The following is a 22,529-nucleotide window of genomic DNA, read 5'->3' on the forward strand; positions in this document are numbered from 1 at the left end:
CCTTTAAAATTTAAAAATATAATTTTTTTTCAATTTATTAAGACCTGTTTTGTTTATTTAAATGTAAAGTATTATGTTTAAACTTTAAATTAAAAATATTATGTAATTATAAGATTAATGTCGTAGAGTCTCGGCCATTCATCCGGAGGTCCTACGGTCATCCGGAGCTAGTTAATCTAAGTCAGGCATAATATTTTCTACACGCTGCAAATTTTCATTTCCATATCCCACCCAAAACTTCAAGCTTATATGGCGATATCGAACTAAAAAATGATAATAATAAACTTTTAGTAATAATATTACGATAAAATTTCATCATAATTCGCTCCTCACACACGAAAAAAAATCTTTGTTACATTTTTATCGATTGTACATTTTTTAGAATTTTTTTTTAGTTTCTTCCATTTAACATAGTAAAATTAGAAAAATAAAAAAGATTTTTAAATTAATTTTTAAGGTGAAGAGTTTTTTTTTGCTGGGCTAACAACGAAGTTTCGTCATCAGAGCCATAAACAATATTTATATGGTAAATAAATGTAAAATATTATCAATTCAAAGTTAACTTAAAAACTAAACAACTGTAATACAAAAAAAAAAAAACAAGATAGATGAAAAACGTCTATGACTTATGTTAAAAGCGAAATAAATCCACAATGAAATATACCATTAAAATGTAACTTAAAAGAACAAATTTACTATCTGGCATATTCTTTTTTTTTGTTTAGCCTCTTGAACCACCGTATGATATTACTTCAGAGGATGAATGAGGATAATATGTATGAATGTAAATTAAGTGTAGTCTTGTACAGTCTCAGGTCGACCATTCCTGAGATATGTGGTTAATTGAAACCCAACCACCAAAGAACACCGGTATCCACGATCTAGTATTCAAATCCGTGTAAAAGTAACTGCCTTTACTAGAATTGGAATCTTTGAATTCTCTCGACTTCTAAAACATCTGATTTGCGATGATGAGTTTACCACTAGAACACCCCGGACCTTAAGAAATCGTAAGACATTCGATAACATTGTTACATTTTTTCCTAACATATTTTAGATATTAGCTCCTAGTTTAAACTTCCAGTAATCGTGGATACCAGTGTTCTTTGGTGGTTGGGTTTCAATTAACCACACATCTTGGGAATGGTCGACTTGAGACTGTACAAGATTACTCTTCATTTACATTCATATACATCATAATCATCATCCTTCATCCTTTGACGTAATAACTTATGGTTCTAGAGGCTAAACAGAAAGCGAAAGAAGTATAAACTTCAGATGCAATGCCGCATAACATATACAGTCCACAAGGATGTTGCATACCGTTAGTTTGCAGTCGTAACGTACACAAACGGGTTATCGTTCTCATTCATTAGATGTCCATGAGTAAGTTTAATGGTTTCTATTCACAAACGGCAAACATAACCTCCTCTCGACGGTTGACGAGGAATTCCACGGTTGACACAGTGTACTTAAGTGGAAGAAGTTTATTGTTGATGGTAACAGTCCATTCACTTTGCCATTCAACACCTCATCACACTTTGCCATCACGAAACACTCTCTTATGAAAACAGACAAGGTCATCAGAAACAACGCACGATTAGTGAAATAAGGCTCTAAAGAAGCCTGCTTTGTTGCCCTATCTGCGTGTTCATTGCCTTAAATTCTAATATGACTTGCGATCAATAGAAACTCACACTTGTGTTACGCAGAGTCATCTCAGACATGATTGAGTGAATCTTATAAGCAACAGGGTGTTCGGAGTACATGCCATTAATCGCCTGCAAGGCGAAGAGCAGAAAAAATACCGATTTTTTTTTAATTTTTTTAAATTATTTTGGTTTATTTAAAAGTATAATAATAATAATAATAGTAATAATTAATAATAATAATAATAATAATAATAACAATAATAATGAGCCAATAAAACTTTTATCATAAATTACTCCCACCCCAAAAAAATCTTAGGTAACTATTTTTCATGTATCATTATTTTTTCACTTCATGAAGAATAAAGAAACTAATGCCACGAAAGTATTACAATTTTTTTAATTGCTTTATTGCTTTATAAATAGTGTCGTAATTAAAAATTATATTTAGGTGGTGAATAATGAAATTTTATTTTTATCAAAGGTTTTTTTCTTAATATAAATGTAAAATGAGTTAATTACAATAAATGTACATGAGATGTATAAATGTAAAAAAACGATATCATTAATGTAAAAAATAAAATTAAAGATGGTTGGTCTATAAAAAAATTACCTGTCAATTTTATCTGTATTATAACCTTAATTTAATTACGAGATATTATATAATTTCAGGAATTAGAAGATACCGGAAAAGTAATATTTAAAAACGAAGTAGAAAGTATCAAAGAAAATATAGAATATTTAAAAACAAAGGGTATAAAAATATTTATAGCGCTGGGCCATTCCGGATATGCAGAAGATTTGGAAATAGCAAAGAACGTACCTGATATTGATTTAGTTGTTGGTGGACATACAAATACTTTCCTTTATAATGGTTTGTATAAAAATTATTTGATTCAATTATCATTTCTAATAGAAGTTCTATTTTAATTTTAACAAGATTAATTTCACTCATATTTTTAATGACAGAAATATTTACAGGTGATTTCTAAAGTCGAATAAAAGTATGAATTTTGTAACGATATCTCTTTTTAAACTACATTCAATTGAAACCAACCAGAATATAAATATTATGCCTATTAATATCCACAATTTCTCAGGGTATTATTCTTGCTATAGTCTTGATGATGGCCGCAGGTATGCCATCCGGCCCTGGACTTTTCCGGTTCTTTTCAGCTTTTTAATGGCCTCCATTACCTCTTGTTCTGTGAATCTGCCACCTTCACAAACAATTGTTTCCCTATTCAGATTTTCAGGTCTAGGGAAAAGAATCCTAACTTGTCGTTCCGCTTCCTCCTTACTCAACGTTGGCACCTGTCTACCTAGCCTTTTGGTAATTATCTTAAAAGCTTTCCCCCAAGGGTCAGTGTCAACTTCGTTACAGAGCTCTTGCCATTTATTCCTCTTAGATTGCTTAATAAGAAAGTTAAGCTTTTTCCTGGCCTGTCTATAGTCTTGGGCAGCACGTCGACTTTCTTCATCGTTACTATTCCTTGCTCGCAACCTCTGAGCAGTTCTTTTGTGACGCCGCATGATTTTCCTTTGGTCTTCGATTTCTCTGGTCCACCAGTACACCAGATGATATCTATTACCGGACTGCGGTATGTTAGCAATTTTCTCTTTGATTATTTCTTGAAATTTCTCCGGTTCTATGTTTTCACAGTTCCTAATCCTATTTGCCGCATTATTTGACACCCGGTGTATCTGGAAATCCGTTAATCTAGAGATAATATTATCCTGCCTTACCCGCCTTGGACAATCTCTGATGTTAACCAATACGGCCTTGTGATCACTACCAGTTTCTTCGGTAAGGACAGCAAACTCGACGGTATCTGCTCTAAACCTACTATCCACAATTACCAGGTCTATTGTTGATTGGTGACCTCTTGCGCTGTATGTAGGAGCCCCATCATTTATACAGCACGCACCCGTAACCTCCAACAAGTCCTCGAGAATTCTACCTCTAGCATTTGTAGAATTGGCACCCGCTACAGTAGTTTTACAATTAAAATCTCCAAGTACTACCACTCTTTTCCGCGATCTGGTCATGATCTGCTGTAGGTTAAATATCTGGTTTTCATAAAACTCTATAGTGCAATTGGGGCTGATGTATGTACCCACAATAATCGTGTCACTTAATTTAATAGCTATTCTATTCCATCTTCTCTGCTGTACAAGTTATAATCCACACTATCGAGTATTCTTCTGATGGCCACAGCCCCATTCCTGTCGGATATCCATTGACCTCTGGCAGCCGAATACACATTAGGCTCCGTAGACACCAGAAAGTCGACATTGTATCTTGTGGCTATTTCCAGCGTCAGGTCTCCTGATAGAAGGCTTCTATTATTATTACTTAATAATATTTTAATCATTATGTTTATTGCAGCTCATACTCCCGGTTCTGTGTTCTGTACTTCTGCAATCGAGACACTTCATTGCTTGCCTACAGTCTTTGATGAAATGCCCCGTATTACCACAGTTGAAACATAAGTTGGTGCGGTCAGGACCCCTGCATTCTCTTCAACCGTGCCCCATGCTCCAGCAACGGTAACATTTTTCGTTTTCGATGCGGATATATGCCCTACAGCAAACCCAGCCTACTCTCAGTCCTGCTGTTATTAACTTTGTTGCGCTGCTTTGAGTAGTAATTACTGTAGCATTTTTGGTACTACCGTATGCGTCTCTCATAGATGTTATTTGAAATCTCTCACCCGTTCCTAGGACCTTCTCAATTGCCTCTTTTAGCTCACCTTCCGTAGTATCTCCAAGCATGTCCTTAATGAGTACAACTGTTCTACGGTCTCCCTTGTTACGTATATCGACCTGAAGATCCCCTGTTCTATCCTTCAGCATTGCAGAAAACTCCCCTGCCTTCTGTACTCCACTTACCCTAACTTCTAGCTGTTCATCTCTACCCTTTCTTATAGAAAGAATTTCTCCAGCCTCCTCTACTTAAACTTTCTCTTTCATAGTTTTTAATAGATCAGCGTATGTTTTCCCTTGTGCTTGTACAACAATGGTTTTACTCTCGGCGACCGGTGGGGTTCCTCGCCTTACAGACGCCGATCTGGATCTTGGTCTCGCATTGTCACTTGGATTGGGGAGGACCATCCTTGGTAAGGTCTTCCCGATCCTTAAAATATATATTACTATTTTCCTAATCAAAATGCCCGGAGGGCCATTTGGTATCACGAAAACTGAAGACTCAGAGTTACCCACTACTCTTCTTAGTGCCTTAAGTACGTGTGACGCCATTTCCTTATCCCCGCAACTGGAGTCATAGATGACTGTGTATCTTGTACCATTAGTTGTGACCTTACTGACTTCGAGTATCGTTGATTCCTAAAGAAACATTGCACCAGGCGTTGCTCCTGCATATAGGCTGTTTGGTCTTATGCCATTCAAGTCTACAAAGTGACAACTACCCTCTCCAGGTTTTGCTGCGTTAACCTGAGGTGATCCTGTTCATCACCCACCTTGACCATCTGGAGGGTAGTCTCTCTATCAATTGCTCGTCTGATAGATCAACATCCAAAATATCCGACATCTCGCTGTTATAATGATTTTCAGTCTGAGTAGTCTGATTACATGTCTCCGCTTTCTCTTCACACAGTCTTTGTAAGTCTTCATATATTTCGTTAAGTTCCTTTTCATGGACTTTGATTGCAGTTTGACTCCCCTTGCCAGTCATGTGTCTCAGTTGTGTGATTGCATTACCTAATTTGTAGGTAATTTCCTCAAGAGTAGGAGGGGTTTCTTCCTCCTCCGAAGAACCCGCTCTAGGTCTTTTGGCTACTCTGCCCTCGGTTTCCCTCCATTTATACTTTTCCTGGGTGCTCACCGTAGTATCCATACCTTCAGTGTCCACTGTGCCACTCTCTCTCCTTCCAGTTGCTCCCTTTGAGGGTCCAGCCCCTTGTGAGGCTGTATCCTCAGATGGGAGGGAGCTACGACGTCGCATGTCTCAAAATTGTACTTAGGGGACAATTCCGCATCCGTTGATACTAAAAAAAAAAAAAAAAAAAAAAAAAAAAAATATTATCAGTAATCAATAAGGTGCCCTTACACCTTGTTGATTACTATCGTTTAGAAAAATAAAAAATCATCTAATTATAATTTAATTGTAACTCTTTTTATTTAAAGAGATTCAATTTATGAATAGATAATGATTGATGATATCCGGAATGCTTAAAAATTCTTAATTTAATAAATTGTCCTAATTTTTCGTACACATAGTGATAAACTTGTTTTTTATGGAAGTTTTTTAAAAATGTTATATCCAAGAAGTAATAATAATATTATTTTTTAAATATATATATTATATTCTTATATATAATTTCTTTAAATTTAATATTAATTTAGGTAATCCTCCAAGTACCGAAATTCCTGTAGGACCTTATCCAACTGTAGTGACACAATCATCAAATAGAAAGGTACCCGTCGTCCAAGCATTCGCATTTACTAAATACTTAGGATATTTAAATTTGGTTTTTGATGACGATGGTGAAGTTAAAAATTTTTCTGGTAATCCTCTACTACTTGACAACTCGTATTCACAAGGTATGTATTGCTTTCATAATATTAGAATTTTGTAGAAATACTGTTCGATTACGGAAGCATGAGAACCTAAATCCATTACATATTGCAACCAGATAAAAAGAAGTGGTATACATGTATCCATTATTGAACACCTACTCTAGTGCCACACTGTTATATTAATACCATATTTTTATAACACTCAATGAACTAAAATAAAATTTACATAATACCTTTTGGTAGAATTTAGAGCGAGGTTGGATTGTATATTCATAAGTGAAGAATGAAGACAACGCCTTGTTGTTTGTTGAATAATGGTTTAATGAATTGTCGTCTTGGCAATTAATGAAATGAATTGTAATATAAAGTATAACTTTACATATAAAAATAAAAAATATAAAATTAAATGAAACATTAAAGCTAACGTTCATCCGAACAAAGAATGGAGTCCATCCGAACTAAGAGTACGACGTGACCGCCTTGGATCAGATTAGAGCGCTGAATACTAGTAACTATGAGTAACACTAATTGTCCATCCGGACGAAATGAAAAATGCGACCGCACTGCGCGGGATTCTAACGTAGAATGCTAGTATGAGCTAACTCCTGGTGAGCGCTAGCACCCACTAGATCGCAGCACCGGACGGCTCGAAGTGAACGGAACACCTTTTTTACTCTAAAAAAAAATTATTGAAACAGTGATTTTAAAAGAACCCCAACGATATAATTACATGGTATTATAGGTATTAAAAATCGGGAATCTAGTTTTTACAATATCATAGAACCGCTATCGAAAACTGCTATGCAATGATGACTTAGTGTTTTAACTACAAATAATCCTAAGTAATTATTTCAATATCAGATGTAAGTTTAATTCCATTTGCATATGAATTGTGGATAATTATTATATCCTAAATGAACCAGATAATTACTAATTGGAATTCACAAAAAATAAGAAAAAACTAACTTGTTAATACGATAAAAATGAAAAAGGAGTAACGTTAAAATTAAGCTTACGTCTGTTCTTGCACAAGTAAAGACAGACGAAGAAACTATGTTTCATCGCTTCACCGTTACCAGTAAGAATATTAACTATTTCTTAATTATATACTCGATTATAAAATGACATTATTTAACGATTTTTTTTTTTAATTATGAAAGTCATTCAACAATTAAAGACACAAACAGATGTGGATGCAAAAAACTTGGTAAGAAGATTATGATACTTTTAAAGCACTAAGTTGTAATCCTATAATGACTTTTGATCAGGTGTTTTTAGTAAAATTGTTTTGTTTATAACCTCAAAATTTCACACAGTTTACGATAGCGAGTCCTCCTGAATTCTACGAGTTACAGTTGAACAGCTTTCAGTGATCCGCTTTTTGTTTCAGAAAATGAAAAACTGGTTAACATTTATTCCCTTATGACCAAACGATACGGAAAATGTTTTATGATACACATGCATCTTTACAAGTAGGTAGAACAATTTAGACCAATCCACCGCGTTGACCTATTGGTGAACGCGTCTTCGCAAATCAGATGATTTCAAAGTCGAGAGTTCCAACTTTCAAATCCTAGTAAAGGCAGTTACTTTTATACGAATTTGAATACTAGATCGTGGATACTGGTGATCTTTGGTGGTTGGGTTTCAATTAACCAATCTTAGAAATGCTCGACCTGAGAATGTACCAGACCACACCTTCAAAATTCTTCCGGTGCAAGAATTTAATGAAGATGACTACGATCGAAGATTTGAGTTCTGAAAAATTATGATGAACAATATTTGTTCAGTTCCTACTTTATTAGACAACATAGTTATTAGTAATGAGGCCACATTATCTTTAAATAGCATATTGAATCACCATAATTGTCGATACTGGACTGACATTAATCCACAATGGTAACGTGAGGCACATGCGTAGTATCCAGACAAAGTAAATTTATAGACAGGTATTATTGGTGGATGATCGGAAGGGCAATATATTCGTATTTATTAATGGAAATTTAAACGCAGAGAAGTATGAGACATTGCTTCTCGACTATATTATTTCAAACATTCAAAACGTTGTCAGCCTCAACTTCCGAAATATTTGGTTTCAAAAAGATGATCCTCGCCTCATTTCGGTTTCTAGGTACGTGAAATTTTAAATGCATTTTTTCCTGGAAGATGCATTAATTTTCCCTGGAAAATTTTTTTTCCCTGGAAGTGATCAAATCGAATGGCCAGCGATCCAATCATAATAAACCCCAAGATATCGATGATTTACAAAAAAGAATTAAAAAATCAGCACAATATATCTCTAGGAGATCATTTAATAATACATTATCATTCTTTTGCAACCGACTGGCACAACGTCAAATAACAGAAGGAGGACGTTTCGAACATTTATTAAAATGGATAGTAAGTAAATAAGCAAGTTTAATAACAATTTTTATTTTTAAATTAATTATTCGATAATTTCTATTTAATCAAATTTTTATAAATTTATTTATTTGCGGTAACAATTTCTTAAATTATCAAAGTAATTTTTTCAAATTCAAAAATTTATCCCGCGGCCATTTTGAGTACAAACATCGTGCCCATTTTTTTATTTATACCACTTTTCTTTTATTAAAAACATCTTTAAAATGATTTATCATACAAAAGGTGTTACCATTTAAAATATTTTTGTTGCAACCCTGGGCCACTTCCAAGAAGTGATTAAAATTTTATTTCTCGTCAAAAGGTGAAGTAGTTGACCGATACTTTATCCTGAAAGTAACAATATTCTATCCTGAACAGTTTTAAAGTTGTTGACGGGTTTCTATACATTTGATTCACTCTGTATGTATTTATATACATGGAAATCATTAAATCGTCTTTAAACATGGTCAAAAAAATTAGTGTAATCGGTGAAATAAATTTATGCAAGTCATTTAAAGATTGTTTAGTTTTATTTAAGTCGCTATTGACTTTTTTTATTGTTTAAGCGACTAATCAAAAAAAAATTATTTAGAATAATATTTTGAATTTTAATTTTTATAAAAGTTATTTTTTTAAAAATAAATATATATTTGTACGCATTTATTTATTTTTTAGATGAAGAAATTTTAGAAAAGGTAAATCAATGGAGATTAAAAATACAAAATATTACAGATACAATTCTTGGAGTTACAAAAGTATATTTAGATGCTCATTACTGTAAATTAAAGGAATGCAATATCGGGAACCTTATATCAGACGCTTTAGTAGATTACGTAAGTGTAGTATTTTTAGACTATAATTGTAGTAAATATTTTAGGTATCTGGATTCCATAATATTTTCTACATATGATTACACAAATAACGTAGACAAAGAATTTTTTTGAAGTTTGGAAGATCTTAATCAATTTATGTAAAAGAAAAAAAATAACTAGAAAAATTAAATATCCTAACCGAATACAGTGAACATATTAAACAGCTACTCCATACAAAAATATAGGTACTTACGTATTAACGCCACCGCAGCTACAGATTTATTTAAATTAAGTAGTCAATCGGATTTCGGTGGAAAATGGGCCGATATAGAGTTTAACATAAATAAATAAATATTTGTTTTAAAAATATAATTTAACCAAACTTAACCTACGCTCGCTTCGCTCGCTAACCTTGACTAATTAACACCGTAATTTTTTGAGCATTTACTTAATAACAATTACAATTATTTATTATTTAAATAATCAAATTGCAATAATTACTGAATTTATTAAACAAACCTTGACTAATGGTCAAGGTTAGTGAGTGAAGAGAGCGTAGGTTAAGTTTGGTTAAATTATATTTATAAAATAAATAAATATATAACCATTTATATTCTGTTTTGAATCTGCTTCGGCACATTTTCCACCGAAATCCGATTGACTACTATGTTTTTAAATAAAGCTGTAGCTGCGGTGGCGTTAATACGTAAATATCAAAATATATTCTCCAGATTCATGAGGAAAGGATGAATTGAAGAAAAAAAATCTGAATTGAAACTTACTAAACAAAAGCAGCTTTAAAAATGTTTTTGAATAATAATTCCAAATTTGGTTAAAATAAAGAAAAATTATTAAACTGGTGTATAAAAATTAATTTTTTTTTGTATACCAACTTGAAAATATTTATATACTGAATATTTATAATTAATATTTTCAACTTTGATGTCAAATTTAAAAAAAAAAACTTCATATTAAAACTAGCCGGTCAGGACTCGCTTCACACGTCGACATTCTAGCCAAGGACCTCTGCTTCCTGGACCCTCGACACATTCGTATCCCCATATTTGTGAGAATATTAACTATTTCACTGAAGTATTTTAGTAAAATAAATATTAGCATTTCGCCGCGATGAACTTATTGTAGTGAGTTTTTAGCTATTGCTCCGTTTACCGATCCACAACTTATAGAAACAAAAGTGCATCACAATAAACATTTTCAACGAGAACATTCATTAATTCTTTTAAAAATTTGTACTCGATAGCGCTTGCGCAGTAAATTGTCGCGGTTTATCTGTACTCAATAGCGATTGCGTAGTAAATTGTCGCGGAATACAGCCTTAATATTGGATGTAGAAAGGTTTTAAAAATTCAAAAGTTTCTAAAAATCGAGACGCATCATTGTCCTGAATTTCATTTTTATATTATGTTTCATTTAAAAGTTATTTAAAAAAAAAAAAAAAAAACGAATTTATAATCATTGATAACGGATAACTTTAAATAACGATCGACAATATATATATTTTTTATTTGACATATCGATAAATAATTAAAAAATGAATCTTTTGGCTATTTCAGAAAAAAAAAACTGCGTAGCCGGATTTGTGCAATAGAAATGTGCGGTTTACTGCCACATGAGCAGTCACATCGAAAAAAAAAGATAAAAACCATCCTTGCAATAAATAGAAACTTTTTGCCGAATTACATATTCTTGTATACCTACGGGATCATGCATCTCAAAGAAATCAGCTCCTTTCTTATACATATCGATATGAATATACATTACGGGACAACCGGATGATCGAGTGTGTATAACGTTTGTATGTAAACATTAGAGCTTTTACTGCTAACAAACACGCTGTTTGAATTTTTAAGATTGGTCGTACTTTTCCGGAGATATAACTGAATTTCGGAATAAGATAATGACCGGATAACCGGACAACCGGATAATCGCGAGTGTAAAAATACCATAAAAACCACCCTAGAAATAAATAAAGACTTTATGCCGAATTATTTATTTATTTTTTATACCGATGGGGTATAAAATGCATTTCAAAGAAATCAACTCCTTATATATATTCGTATATATTGATATTGGGTACATATTTTTAAATATTACATATATTAAATATTATCGAATATAGATATTCGAACGAAATTTTTAAAAATTATGTATGGTGTAGGTTATATTCATTGAGATTTTTTTAAATTTAATTTCATATAATTTAAAAGAAAAATATAATTATAATAAAAATGAGTGCGTTGGTGCGTGGACGCTTGACGGAAGGGAAGCTTCTAACCCAATAATATATGAATTATTATTATTATTATTATTACTGATGCAAAATAACATTTACGCAATATGGATTACATTATACGTAACAAAAAATAAACATGCGTTTTTTTCGTATACTTCATTATTAGGTAAAGATTACGAACCATACAAATTCCTCATAGAAGTACAACCAAATGCGGTTTTTTTTTTTAATAAGTCGGTTTGAAATAGCAGTAGTCACGATTTAGACGAAATTACTTAAAAAGTGAAAGAAAGAGTTCCCTTTTTTTCAACATTCTAAGTATACTATATAAAATGTATCTGTTATTAAAATTAAAATAAAAAATATGAGCGAGATCAAAAACCGTTCACAAAAGAGTAGCAGTATCGTTCTTTGAACACGATTCTTCAATAAACTGTATTATCAGCTAGCGTGTGACGCTTTTTCGTGACGGTTGTTTTTTCTCAGTTGACTCCCCATCCGAAGCCTACGTTAAGAAGCTTCGCTTCAATAATAATAAATGAAACTACCGAATTCAATTTCTATCGCGTGTGAAAATATATAATGATATATTTTTAAATTTCTTACAACACCATAAATTGTTCTCAATACTGTGTCTTTAAGGGTAAAAATTTGAGTTGTAGTTATTGATACTAACTTAATAAAAGTAACTCATCCAGGCAGTTACTGGATTGAATACAATTTAAACCAGTTAAAATTTGTTTGAATTTAAGCCAGTTTAGTTTTCTGGTTAAAACTGAACTATGTTGCAAGTGTTGATATTTTATTTTAATAAATCTACAAATAGATAAACATAAACATAAAGAGTTTAAACAAATAAAATAAATTAATTGTGAATAAATAAATAGAAACAAATTAGTAAAGCAAAAAAAAACTACAATAAAACTTATATATATATATATATACACACATATACAACTAAAATTGTTTTATAATGTCGTGTAGTTCTATTTTAAGTGATATTCAACACAACTCAGTTAAGGACAGACCAAGTTGAAAGCAAAAAAACTGGATTAGAGTGCAATCTGTATTACAATTTTATCTGGATTAAGCAATTACCTTATGATCCTTCTTTTTTTCTCTAATATTTTCCTCGTACGATTTCCTTAGCTACTTAATTATGATTATTATTTACATTTATTTTTCATAATTAAGATATAACATATACCATTTTTTCAGAATGCTCAATCATATAATGGTGAGGGTTGGACAGACGCATCAGTGGGTTTGACTCTAGCAGGAGGTATAAGATCCTCAATTGATGCATCTGAACGTGAAGGTGATGAAAAATTATAAATTGTAATTTTAAAATTATAATTATTAATGCTCAAAATATTAAGAGTATATTTTAGTCGCTAATAATTATTAACGTTAAAATTGTTGCAAATTAATAATTTGTAGTTAGATCAGCAAAAACGTGGTAAAAAAATGTTAATAATATTTCATTTGATAAGAAGCATTATTGTTATTAATATATAATTATTACTACTATTATTATATTTCTTTCTTAATGAGTGGACAACCAAACGTTTTTTGAACAAATAGCAAAGATACTTTCTAGGTTTATTCATAAAATAAATAACTGCAAAAAAAAAAGTTTAAAAATAAAGAAAAACTGTAATCGAAATAAACTATACATATAGCGATTGTAACATTAAGTTAAATCAAAGAAAAATTATTTATATCTCGACGAAAGTAACAAATATACCCCAACCTCCGTGGCTGAGTAGCTAGCGTCCGACGTTTCATGTGGAGGTCCAGGATTGAAATACCGAGAATTCATGGCATATATTAATTCGTTATTAATTTTCACCGGGCTAATTACCACAGCTGTTGATTTCCACTCTTTGATAAAAAGGAAAAGTAAATTGTACGACAGAAATTTATTTAATTACTAAAAAAAAAAAGCTAACTTGGAAAAACTTCTCAATTTAGACTAAGATAAAAAAAAATTTTTTTTTTATGTTTAACCTCCGGGTCCACCGTTAGGCATGCTTCAGAGGATGAGATGAATGATTTGTAGCGTGTGTGGGCAGCTTGATAGCTGGTAACGAAAAGTGAGGATGAGCCCAATTTGACTCTTTATTTTCTTCGTTTGTTTCATGTTTTACAACGATAGTGCAGCTTTACTGACTGAATTTTAGTTTGGGCTTGTGTAGTTAATCGATCGAATTTATCTTCAAATTGAGCCCAGTCATCCCTATGGCTTTCAGAATTATCTAAAATGTCGTTTTCATCTTGAATTTTTTCAAATTCCGCTAACAGTTCTTGAAATTTAACTAACCTAATCTTAAGCTGACTAACATCATCTGATTTATATAATTAACTATTGAATCTTGTTATTTGTCCCTTAATTACACCTAGCTTTTAATTAAAAGCTTTAACCGTTTGAATTTTTCATTTTTAAATTAATAATAATAAAGGTATGATTGTTCACAAATAATTGTATTATATGGCGGGAGTACTAACAATATTTAAAACGGCACAAGTATAAAGGTTGAATAATTATTAATCATTGATTGAATAATTAAGTATAATGATTGATTTCCATGTGTGCATGCAGAGGCATGCACATATGGAAATATTAATAATTAAAATAGGCTATTGTTTTAAGATGGAATAATATCATGGTGTAAATGGTTAAAGTAGATAAAGGGAGATTGATAATTAAAAGGAAAGAGAGAATCAATATTTTGAAAGGATTGTTTATGATAAATTAAGAATGACGAGTTTATAACTCATCTGGATTATTCTAGTCACAGGGCGTTGCCTCAAAGATTGCTGAGTGATATGTCAGCATAGGCTGTACAAAGTAACCCACCGGGTTGGTCTAGTGATGAACGCGTCTTCCCAAATCAGCTGATTTGGAAGCCGAGAGTTCCAGCGTTTAAGTCCTAGTAAAGCCAGTTATTTTTACATGGATTTGAATACTAGATCGTGGATACCGGTGTTCTTCGGTGGTTGGGTTTCAATTAACCACACATCTCAGGAATGGTCGAACTGAGAATGTACAAGACTACACTTCATTTACACTCATGCATATCATCCTCATTCATCCTCTGATGAATTATCTAAACGGTAGTTACCGGAGGCTAAACAGGAAAAAGAAAAAGAAAGGCTGTACAAAGTAGCTGGCCGTCACTGGTGATAAAATAAAAGTCACACGACTGCATGCAATTAGTAGTCAAATTAAGGTCAAAGCTATACTGAACTGATCTCTTTCATACAAACACAACGCAGTACGTAAATGATGTAAATATGAAAAAAAATGATGCACAACCACACAATTACATGATTAACTATACGCATATGTATTAAGAAGATAAAAAAAATTATGTTAATTTTAAATAAATGTAGAAATATTACATTTTAATTTCACAATATCTATTTACAAATTTTATAATTATAATATAAAAAATAATTTTAAAAAATACAAACGAAATATGATTTCATCAGGCCTACGTACGGCGTTCGTGTAGCTATACCCTCTACGACGTAAAACGCTGCGTTTTATAAGTACACAGAGAAACTTTTTAACTTATACCCTCTGAATAATAATAAAACGTTGTGTTTCAGAAAACGCTGGATTCGTGATGTCTGGTAAACAGATTGCACAACAAGAAAACCAACAGTAACCTTTATGTAGACTCTACGTTTTGTATCGTTGATTAAAAAAATAGTAAAACAGTTTTGTTATCTCTACTCAGTGTCACTATAATATCGTTCACCAATATCAATAATTTACTATTGTTCAAATAATCCTTGAGTGTGGAATGAAAAATAAAAATGTGGAAAGACAAGCAAGTAGATAATACATAAATCTATCATAGCGGGAGAATGATTGTGATTGGAAACATCGGACCTCTCAGCCTAAAGCGGCACATGTCATAATGTCCGGAAGTTTTTTTATAACATTGTATATCACTGAGCATACGGTGTCACAAATACCCTAGAAAAAAAATCTTACACATTTTTCTTGCTTTTCTTACCCATTAATATTTTCAGATTTTTTTAAAACCTATTAAATCTAAGAAAGTTATGGTACATTTACTTCTTTTTGTTAACGCTAAACTAAGATATTGGAACGTTTCTAGGTTCTCTTTATCGATGACAGTTTTTCAAATTAGATGATACTTTTAAAAAATTGACCCCAGATATGTCATTTAATCTCTTTTATTGGTTGCCTATATATTTTATGATACAAATTAGTATTTAATATAAAAAGAAAAAAACTTATAATTTATTATTTTTCAGGAAATATAACTTACGGTGATGTGATGTTAGTGCTTCCATTTGAAGACAAATTAGTAAAAGGAAAAATATTAGGAAAACATTTGTTAGAAGTTTTAGAGTTTTCAGTACACAGATATGAAAAAACTGGACACGTACATGTTGGTGAATTTTTACAAGTATCAGGTAAGAAAGTTTTAATTTTCATTATTTTAACCTAAAAAGTTTGCTTTTTTCCTATTTCATAATCGTTCTTTCACTTATTTTTTTCGTTCTTTTTTATAAGTTTTTCATTTACTTTTATCTCTTCTGTTACGCAAAAGTACTCTTAAATTTCTTACTATTTCTTTTTGTTTAAAATTTTTTTGTAATTTTAATAACGTAGAAATGACAATGACACTTGTTATTGAACATAACATAAAGGTGGAAATGACTTTATTCTATTGGTTGATGCATAACTCGTTGCCACGGTAACAATCAAACGCTACTACTGTTAACGAGCAGTGTTATAACATGTGATACTTGTCCTGTCATTGGTTCACTTCTGTCTCTTCGGTCTTATCTATTTTTACTGCAAAATATGAACTTTTACTTTTGCATCCAACATTATCATCAATAAGTTTTTAACTTGTACAGAACATAACATCATCCACTTCTTATAGAATCATTCTGTGTATAATTTAAAAAGAAATCGTTTGTTTTATTTAACTATTAATTGTTATTAATTAAAATAGAAACAAAAAATAAAATATAAAATAACTATTAAATTGTATGAACAAATAAATTTAAACATTAAGAAAATCATATACATCGGTTATTGGGTTCTTAATAAAATATAATTATATAATTTATTATAGAAATAAAACTGTCTTCAAATGGAAAAAAAAAAAAAAATAGCACAAACGGAACAAAAAATAACATCTAGTTCGAAAATCAATGCATAAACCAAGAAATCTATTAAAGTATAAGTTTAATTATGTAACAAGTAAGCCAGATACAAGTAGATGTAAATTCCTGAAAAATTCTTTCTTACAAGAAAATAATAGAGGCATATAACCAAAAAAAAAGATGTATAATATTGAAACGCGAAGTAAAGTTTACAAAAATTCTCGAGATGGGGTCAAATGTCATTATTCCGAAGAGGTAGCGCATCATTTATTTTTTAATCGTAACAGATTAGTAAATCTTATACAGTTATACAATACTTTTAAATATTATATTACATCAATTTACAATGAAATAATATTTACATTTTATTAATTATACGTTATGTTAATGATTGTAATTTAAACCGAAAGTCAGTAATTAAACATACATATATATATATATATATATATATATATATATGAAAGTCTATAATAAAGTCTGTATTTCCTTTATTCAGTAAACGTGAAGAAAAAAATGTGAATTTTAAAAACATTTAAATAATTTTGTGGATAATAATAATGCTAACCTACATTACATTGGGAGTTGAGCTCTGGGAAGAAAGCCGGTAGGCCTCCCCAACTGCGACGGTGGTTGTTAAGGCGGCGGATCGGTTGTATGTCGACCTTCTTCGCACAGTTAAGGGACACTGTGTCACCGGGTGAGATGGAAATCGTTTCCACACGCAGGGGTCAGGGAGAGGACCTTCATATAAGAGTCCACGATACGGGTGACTCTGCTGCAAAGGTTCGGCAGCAGATAATGGATGAAGTTGCAGGTACGACAGTGACGGCAGGTAAGGGCGTACGACGAGTCCATTTGTTGATAAAGGACGTCGACGACCTTACCAAGGAGGAGGAATTGGTGAATGACATGTCAAAGATCGCTGGGGACTCGATAACAATCGATGTCCTCTCCCTGAGGACATCATATGGAGAGACGAAAGTGGCGGTTCCGCCTCTGCTGGCTGATCAGTTGCTGAAGGTTGGAAGAATTTGTATCGGCTGAGTGTGGAAGAGGTCCGCTGAAGGGCGATGTTATCTGTGTTGGGGGGTAGGACATCGGGTTGGTTTCTGCAGCGGTCCCGATAAAAGGGGGCATTGCTTTAATTATGGGGCTGAGTCCAACTTCGGAAAGACTGTCAAACTGAGGTTAAATGTTCCTTATGCTTCGTTCGAGGACATTCACTTGGTTGTCGTGGCTGTAGAACCAGCAGAAATTAATGAGACACGTCCGCCTTTGTTTCTGGGGACGACCTAGGTTTGGGAGAGCCTCGTCCAGGAGGGGTGGGACGCTCAGAAGCCCATTTTCGATGTTGAACGGGGACTCCCTTTGGAACTTCAGGACGGGTTGGGGTGGGGGTAATGTAAGACCTTAGTCCTGGTGGGGGATCCCTCTGGGATTCCCCATTAGAGGCATAGCGCATGATTAAAGACCGAGTCCCGACCACCTTAGGGGGGGGGGGACTTTATTTCCTGCAGAGGTAGTTTGAGGCGATGGCACCCCCTGAAGCTGTGTACAAGCTTAAGTGCGGGTCGGGCTCTAGGGGGAGAATAAACAAAGAGGAACTATAAAAAAAAAAAAACATAAAAAACTTACTTTACAGAATTACATGTTTGAATAACAGATGTCAACTCTTTGTATATTTACGATTGTTTATTGCCTGTGATTTTGGATTGTACATTACGGCATAGAAAGCATTCCGGAAATATGACTATATTAATGTAATACTTTATAATTACTAACGATATAAAAGATTTAAAAAAAATATTCGTAAATAAATTTTACAAGACCTCAAAATTATAATCTTTAGTTCAACATTACACTTTAATTTTAGTATACGTTTAAAATAAAAGTTAAAATATCAAGAAATCTCTCAATAAGAAATTACAAATTCAGAGCTGTCAACCTGACAGCCTCTGAAAATCAACATTGTTAATAGGACAAGATGACTCTGAGAGAAATTAATTTAGAAACAACTAAAGATAACAAATTAAGAGAATAATAATTTTTGTCGTCATTTAACGTAATTTTTTTTTCTGTTAACAGGATTAATAATTGCTTATGATATATCTAAACCTCCTGGAGAAAGAGTAATGTCTGTTAAGGTGCGTTGCGATAATTGTACTGTTCCAAAATATCTCGATTTGGAACCGGATAAAGAGTATAGTATAATAATAAATACATATTTAGCTCGTGGAGGTGATAATGTTACAACAATGCGTGATCATTTATACAACTTCGTAGAAATTAGTAAGTTAAAATTTATAATTAGTTTTAATAATACACTTAATAAAGTACAATAATAATTTAGATGTCTTTTAATGTAGAAGAAAATATAGGATAGTGACAAGTGTGAGAGAGTTCATAAAAAGGAAATAACTCTTGCGTAGTGAATTTACTTTTTTTAAAAAGTAAATTTTCAAGGTCTAACACTTTGTTACATAAAATGATCTACGAGGTGTGACTATTAAATAACGAGACTAATGCTGTAAAATATTTTATTTTAAATTTATACATACTTAGTTATTATTCCCTTCAATATACACCCTCCTCTATCCTTAGAATGCTCCATGCGAATTTTCCATTATTCGAAACAGTGCTGGAAGTCTTCTTCTGTGAGCTCTTTCATGACGCAAGCGGCTTATTTTTTCAGAGTTTCATGGTCTGAAATCTTGTTCCTTTTAATGCAAAAATGACCTTGTGAACAGATAAAAGTCACATGGTACCAGGTCAGGCGAATTAGGCGGATCGTCTAACACTGGGATGTTATATTTGGCTACAAACGTCTTGACAGACAATGCAGTGTGAGGCGGTGCGTTGTCCTGATGAAGAACCTATGACTAGTTCTTCCACAATTCGGATCGTTTTTTTTCTTATTTTTTCACGGAGTTGAGCAAGGATCTCAAGTTAGTAATGTTTATTAATAATAGTTTGACCATCAGAAACCCAGTGAAGGTACACAATCCCATGAATATCGAAAAAACAATCGTCGTTTTGAATTTTGATTTTCATATTCGAGTTTTTTTAGCTGACGGTGAAGTTGGGACCTTCCAATGCACGTGATAAACATTCATTATCATATATTTTTTTTTAATAAAAGATAAGTTTCAGTAGTTTTTTTTTTAATTTCATATGAAATTTCACAACAATTCTTTGCTCTAATAAAACAGTAATTTTTTCGGCAAAACAAAAAAAAAGATGTTATCCAAACGAAGGCCACGCCAGACTAATATGTCTACAGAAACTGGAGTAGCAGCAATCGAAAGAGAAGGCTTCACGTTACACAGCTATCGGTCGTACGAATTTTGCGCGTGCGCAGTTCTTCTGTAGCAGCATTAGTCTCGTTATTTAATAGTCACACATCGTATAATATCAGATGTATTTATATAAGTATCCAAAAACTTGAAAATAGAGTTCGACTTTGTATTTAAAAAAACTAATAAAAGGTTCCAACGATGCTGCCGAATTTGTTTGGTATTTATACAAAGTTTAAAATTTATTTTTATTTTTTTATTCAGTAAGAAAAAAAAATAGCTTCTACAATTATTTCTTAAGAGTTATCAGGTATAATTAAATTTTACTTAATTCATACGACGAATCATCACTACAGATGTCAGATAAGAAATTAAAATTACTGTGAATTGTAATGTGGTATGAAGATTATAATTATAATTTTAACATAATTTTTCACCTTGCTTAAAAAAAATTTAGATTGATATAAAATTACATAAAAAAAATTTGCAAATTTTAAATGAATTTTTATACCGTTATTTAAAGAGCAAACACTCTTTCTCTTCTATCAGTGACAAATATCATTGCTTACTCAGAAAGATGTCACTTTTACTTAAGTATGTTAAAAAATGAATGAACTATAAAAGTAATGGCCAATTTGATCAGTTAAATTGTGTTATCTCCCCTTGCTCAAAATAAAATAATAAAAATTCCAAAAATGAAAGTGTAAAAAGAAAAAAAAATCTATTACAGATTCAACTCTCATTAATTCAGTGAAAGAAGTTAGAAAGTATTTCCATCATCATGACGTCACATGTAGGAAATTTGCATCACAATTACGTCACATATTGGATTAACTACTAAGAAATACTTTCCCTTATCATAGGGGGTTTAATACCATCTATTTCACTTTTTCCTTATCAACATTTCGGCATGGCTTCGTTTCTACTTATCTGTCAATTTTCTTCCTTTATTTTTTTTATCTCTATTGCAACAGTTCTCTTCTTTCAAGCCACTCCTTTGGAATCTCTCTTTAAACTGCTTCGGGCAATTTGATTTGCTTTTTATATTTTACAGGTTATTAAAAATTTGTTTATCTAATGTATTTAGTCTCATCCTGAACATATATCCAAAGATATTTAGCTTTCTATTTATATTTTTAATTTTCCTGACTTTGCTAAATCTTCTTGTTAGATTTCGGTCTGTATTCTTTCTCTCTTAACTTTGGATCATTGTAAGCGTATTTCGATCTTGAGCAATTTTTTGAGGTCTATTTGATGTAATATTTCAGTGCCACATTAAATTACTGGTCTAACTACAGTTGTACAATGTTTTAATTTCGCGATGTTGGAGAGATTCTTATTTTCACAGTTATAATATTCTTTTCGTACTTTCGAATGACGCTTTATCTATTCCTGTTGTGCTTATACTTTCTCCTAGATACTTAAAGCGATTGGTGAAATTTATCTTTCCGTATTCAGTCCCTATTGTCTTTTGTGTGAATGATTTCATGTTCGTCATGACTTGGAAAAGGATATCTGCAGGCCTTCTTTTTGAGATATTTCTGTTAATATAATTTTTAATTGTTCGTCATAACTTTTTTTTTATGAATAACATATTTATTAAAATATGTTCATAAAAACTTTTATTTTTTTATTTTTCTGAAATATTATATTAAAAAAAATTAATTTTATTTTTATTTATCTGTAAATGTTGTCTGTTATGTACTATTATAACTTGCTTTGAAACGTTTTTTTCTATAGACATGAGTCATCAGAAAAAATAATAATCATTTCTGAAAAAAAAAAAAATTAATTTTTATTACATAACAATATATGTATCGTAACCTTTTAATCTATTAACAATTTTTTATGTATTGAAAATGTTATATACACCTACATTTTTAATTAATAATAAATTACGCTGAAAATGGATTTCGGTTTCGATATCGCTACATTTTGGTGACTATGTTCATACATTGTTTAACTATACTTTTGTGATTTTATCATTCGCTGGCGTGCTTGTGCGTGTTTGAGTGCTGCGTGTATGTATGTTAGTTAATAAAGAACGAAGGAACGGGGGAAATATGTAGTAATAGAGAATACATTTTAGGCGCAGAACCAAAATTCATCTAAATGTGTATACGCATTCCTTGGCACATTGTTCGGTGTGACCTCGTTTGTTGAAGGATTTTGGATTCAGCGAACTATTAGGGAGTTACAAATGGGGTTTACAATAGCACAAGACAATCCTTTCATTAACTACTGTCACAACAGTTTCTGTTATTCTAATCCTTCCCACTTAGGCTATGCAAGAATACACACAGGTATTACGCCATTTTGAGTATGACTAAAACATTTTCATATTCAGAGAGAGAGAGAGAGAGAGAGAGAGAGAGAGAGAGAGAGAGAGACAGAAAGAATGGAGAGAGAGTGAGAGAGATTG

At 31.9% G+C, this 22,529-nt stretch overlaps 1 protein-coding gene across 1 annotated transcript in view; it reads left to right on the plus strand.

Annotated features, from left to right (window-relative positions):
• Positions 1-22,529, plus strand: part of LOC142331160 (protein 5NUC-like) — a 60,150-nt gene that overhangs the window by 12,908 nt on the left and 24,713 nt on the right. The window contains exons 4-9 of the mRNA XM_075376869.1: positions 2,322-2,523; positions 6,015-6,212; positions 9,267-9,424; positions 12,876-12,975; positions 15,951-16,112; positions 18,900-19,103. Coding sequence (XP_075232984.1) covers positions 2,322-2,523; positions 6,015-6,212; positions 9,267-9,424; positions 12,876-12,975; positions 15,951-16,112; positions 18,900-19,103 — 1,024 coding nt within the window. The remainder of the gene's footprint in view (positions 1-2,321; positions 2,524-6,014; positions 6,213-9,266; positions 9,425-12,875; positions 12,976-15,950; positions 16,113-18,899; positions 19,104-22,529) is intronic.

The sequence above is a fragment of the Lycorma delicatula genome, chromosome 10 (assembly GCF_047948215.1).
Source record: "Lycorma delicatula isolate Av1 chromosome 10, ASM4794821v1, whole genome shotgun sequence".
In the NCBI taxonomy this organism is placed as follows: Eukaryota; Metazoa; Arthropoda; class Insecta; order Hemiptera; family Fulgoridae; genus Lycorma; species Lycorma delicatula.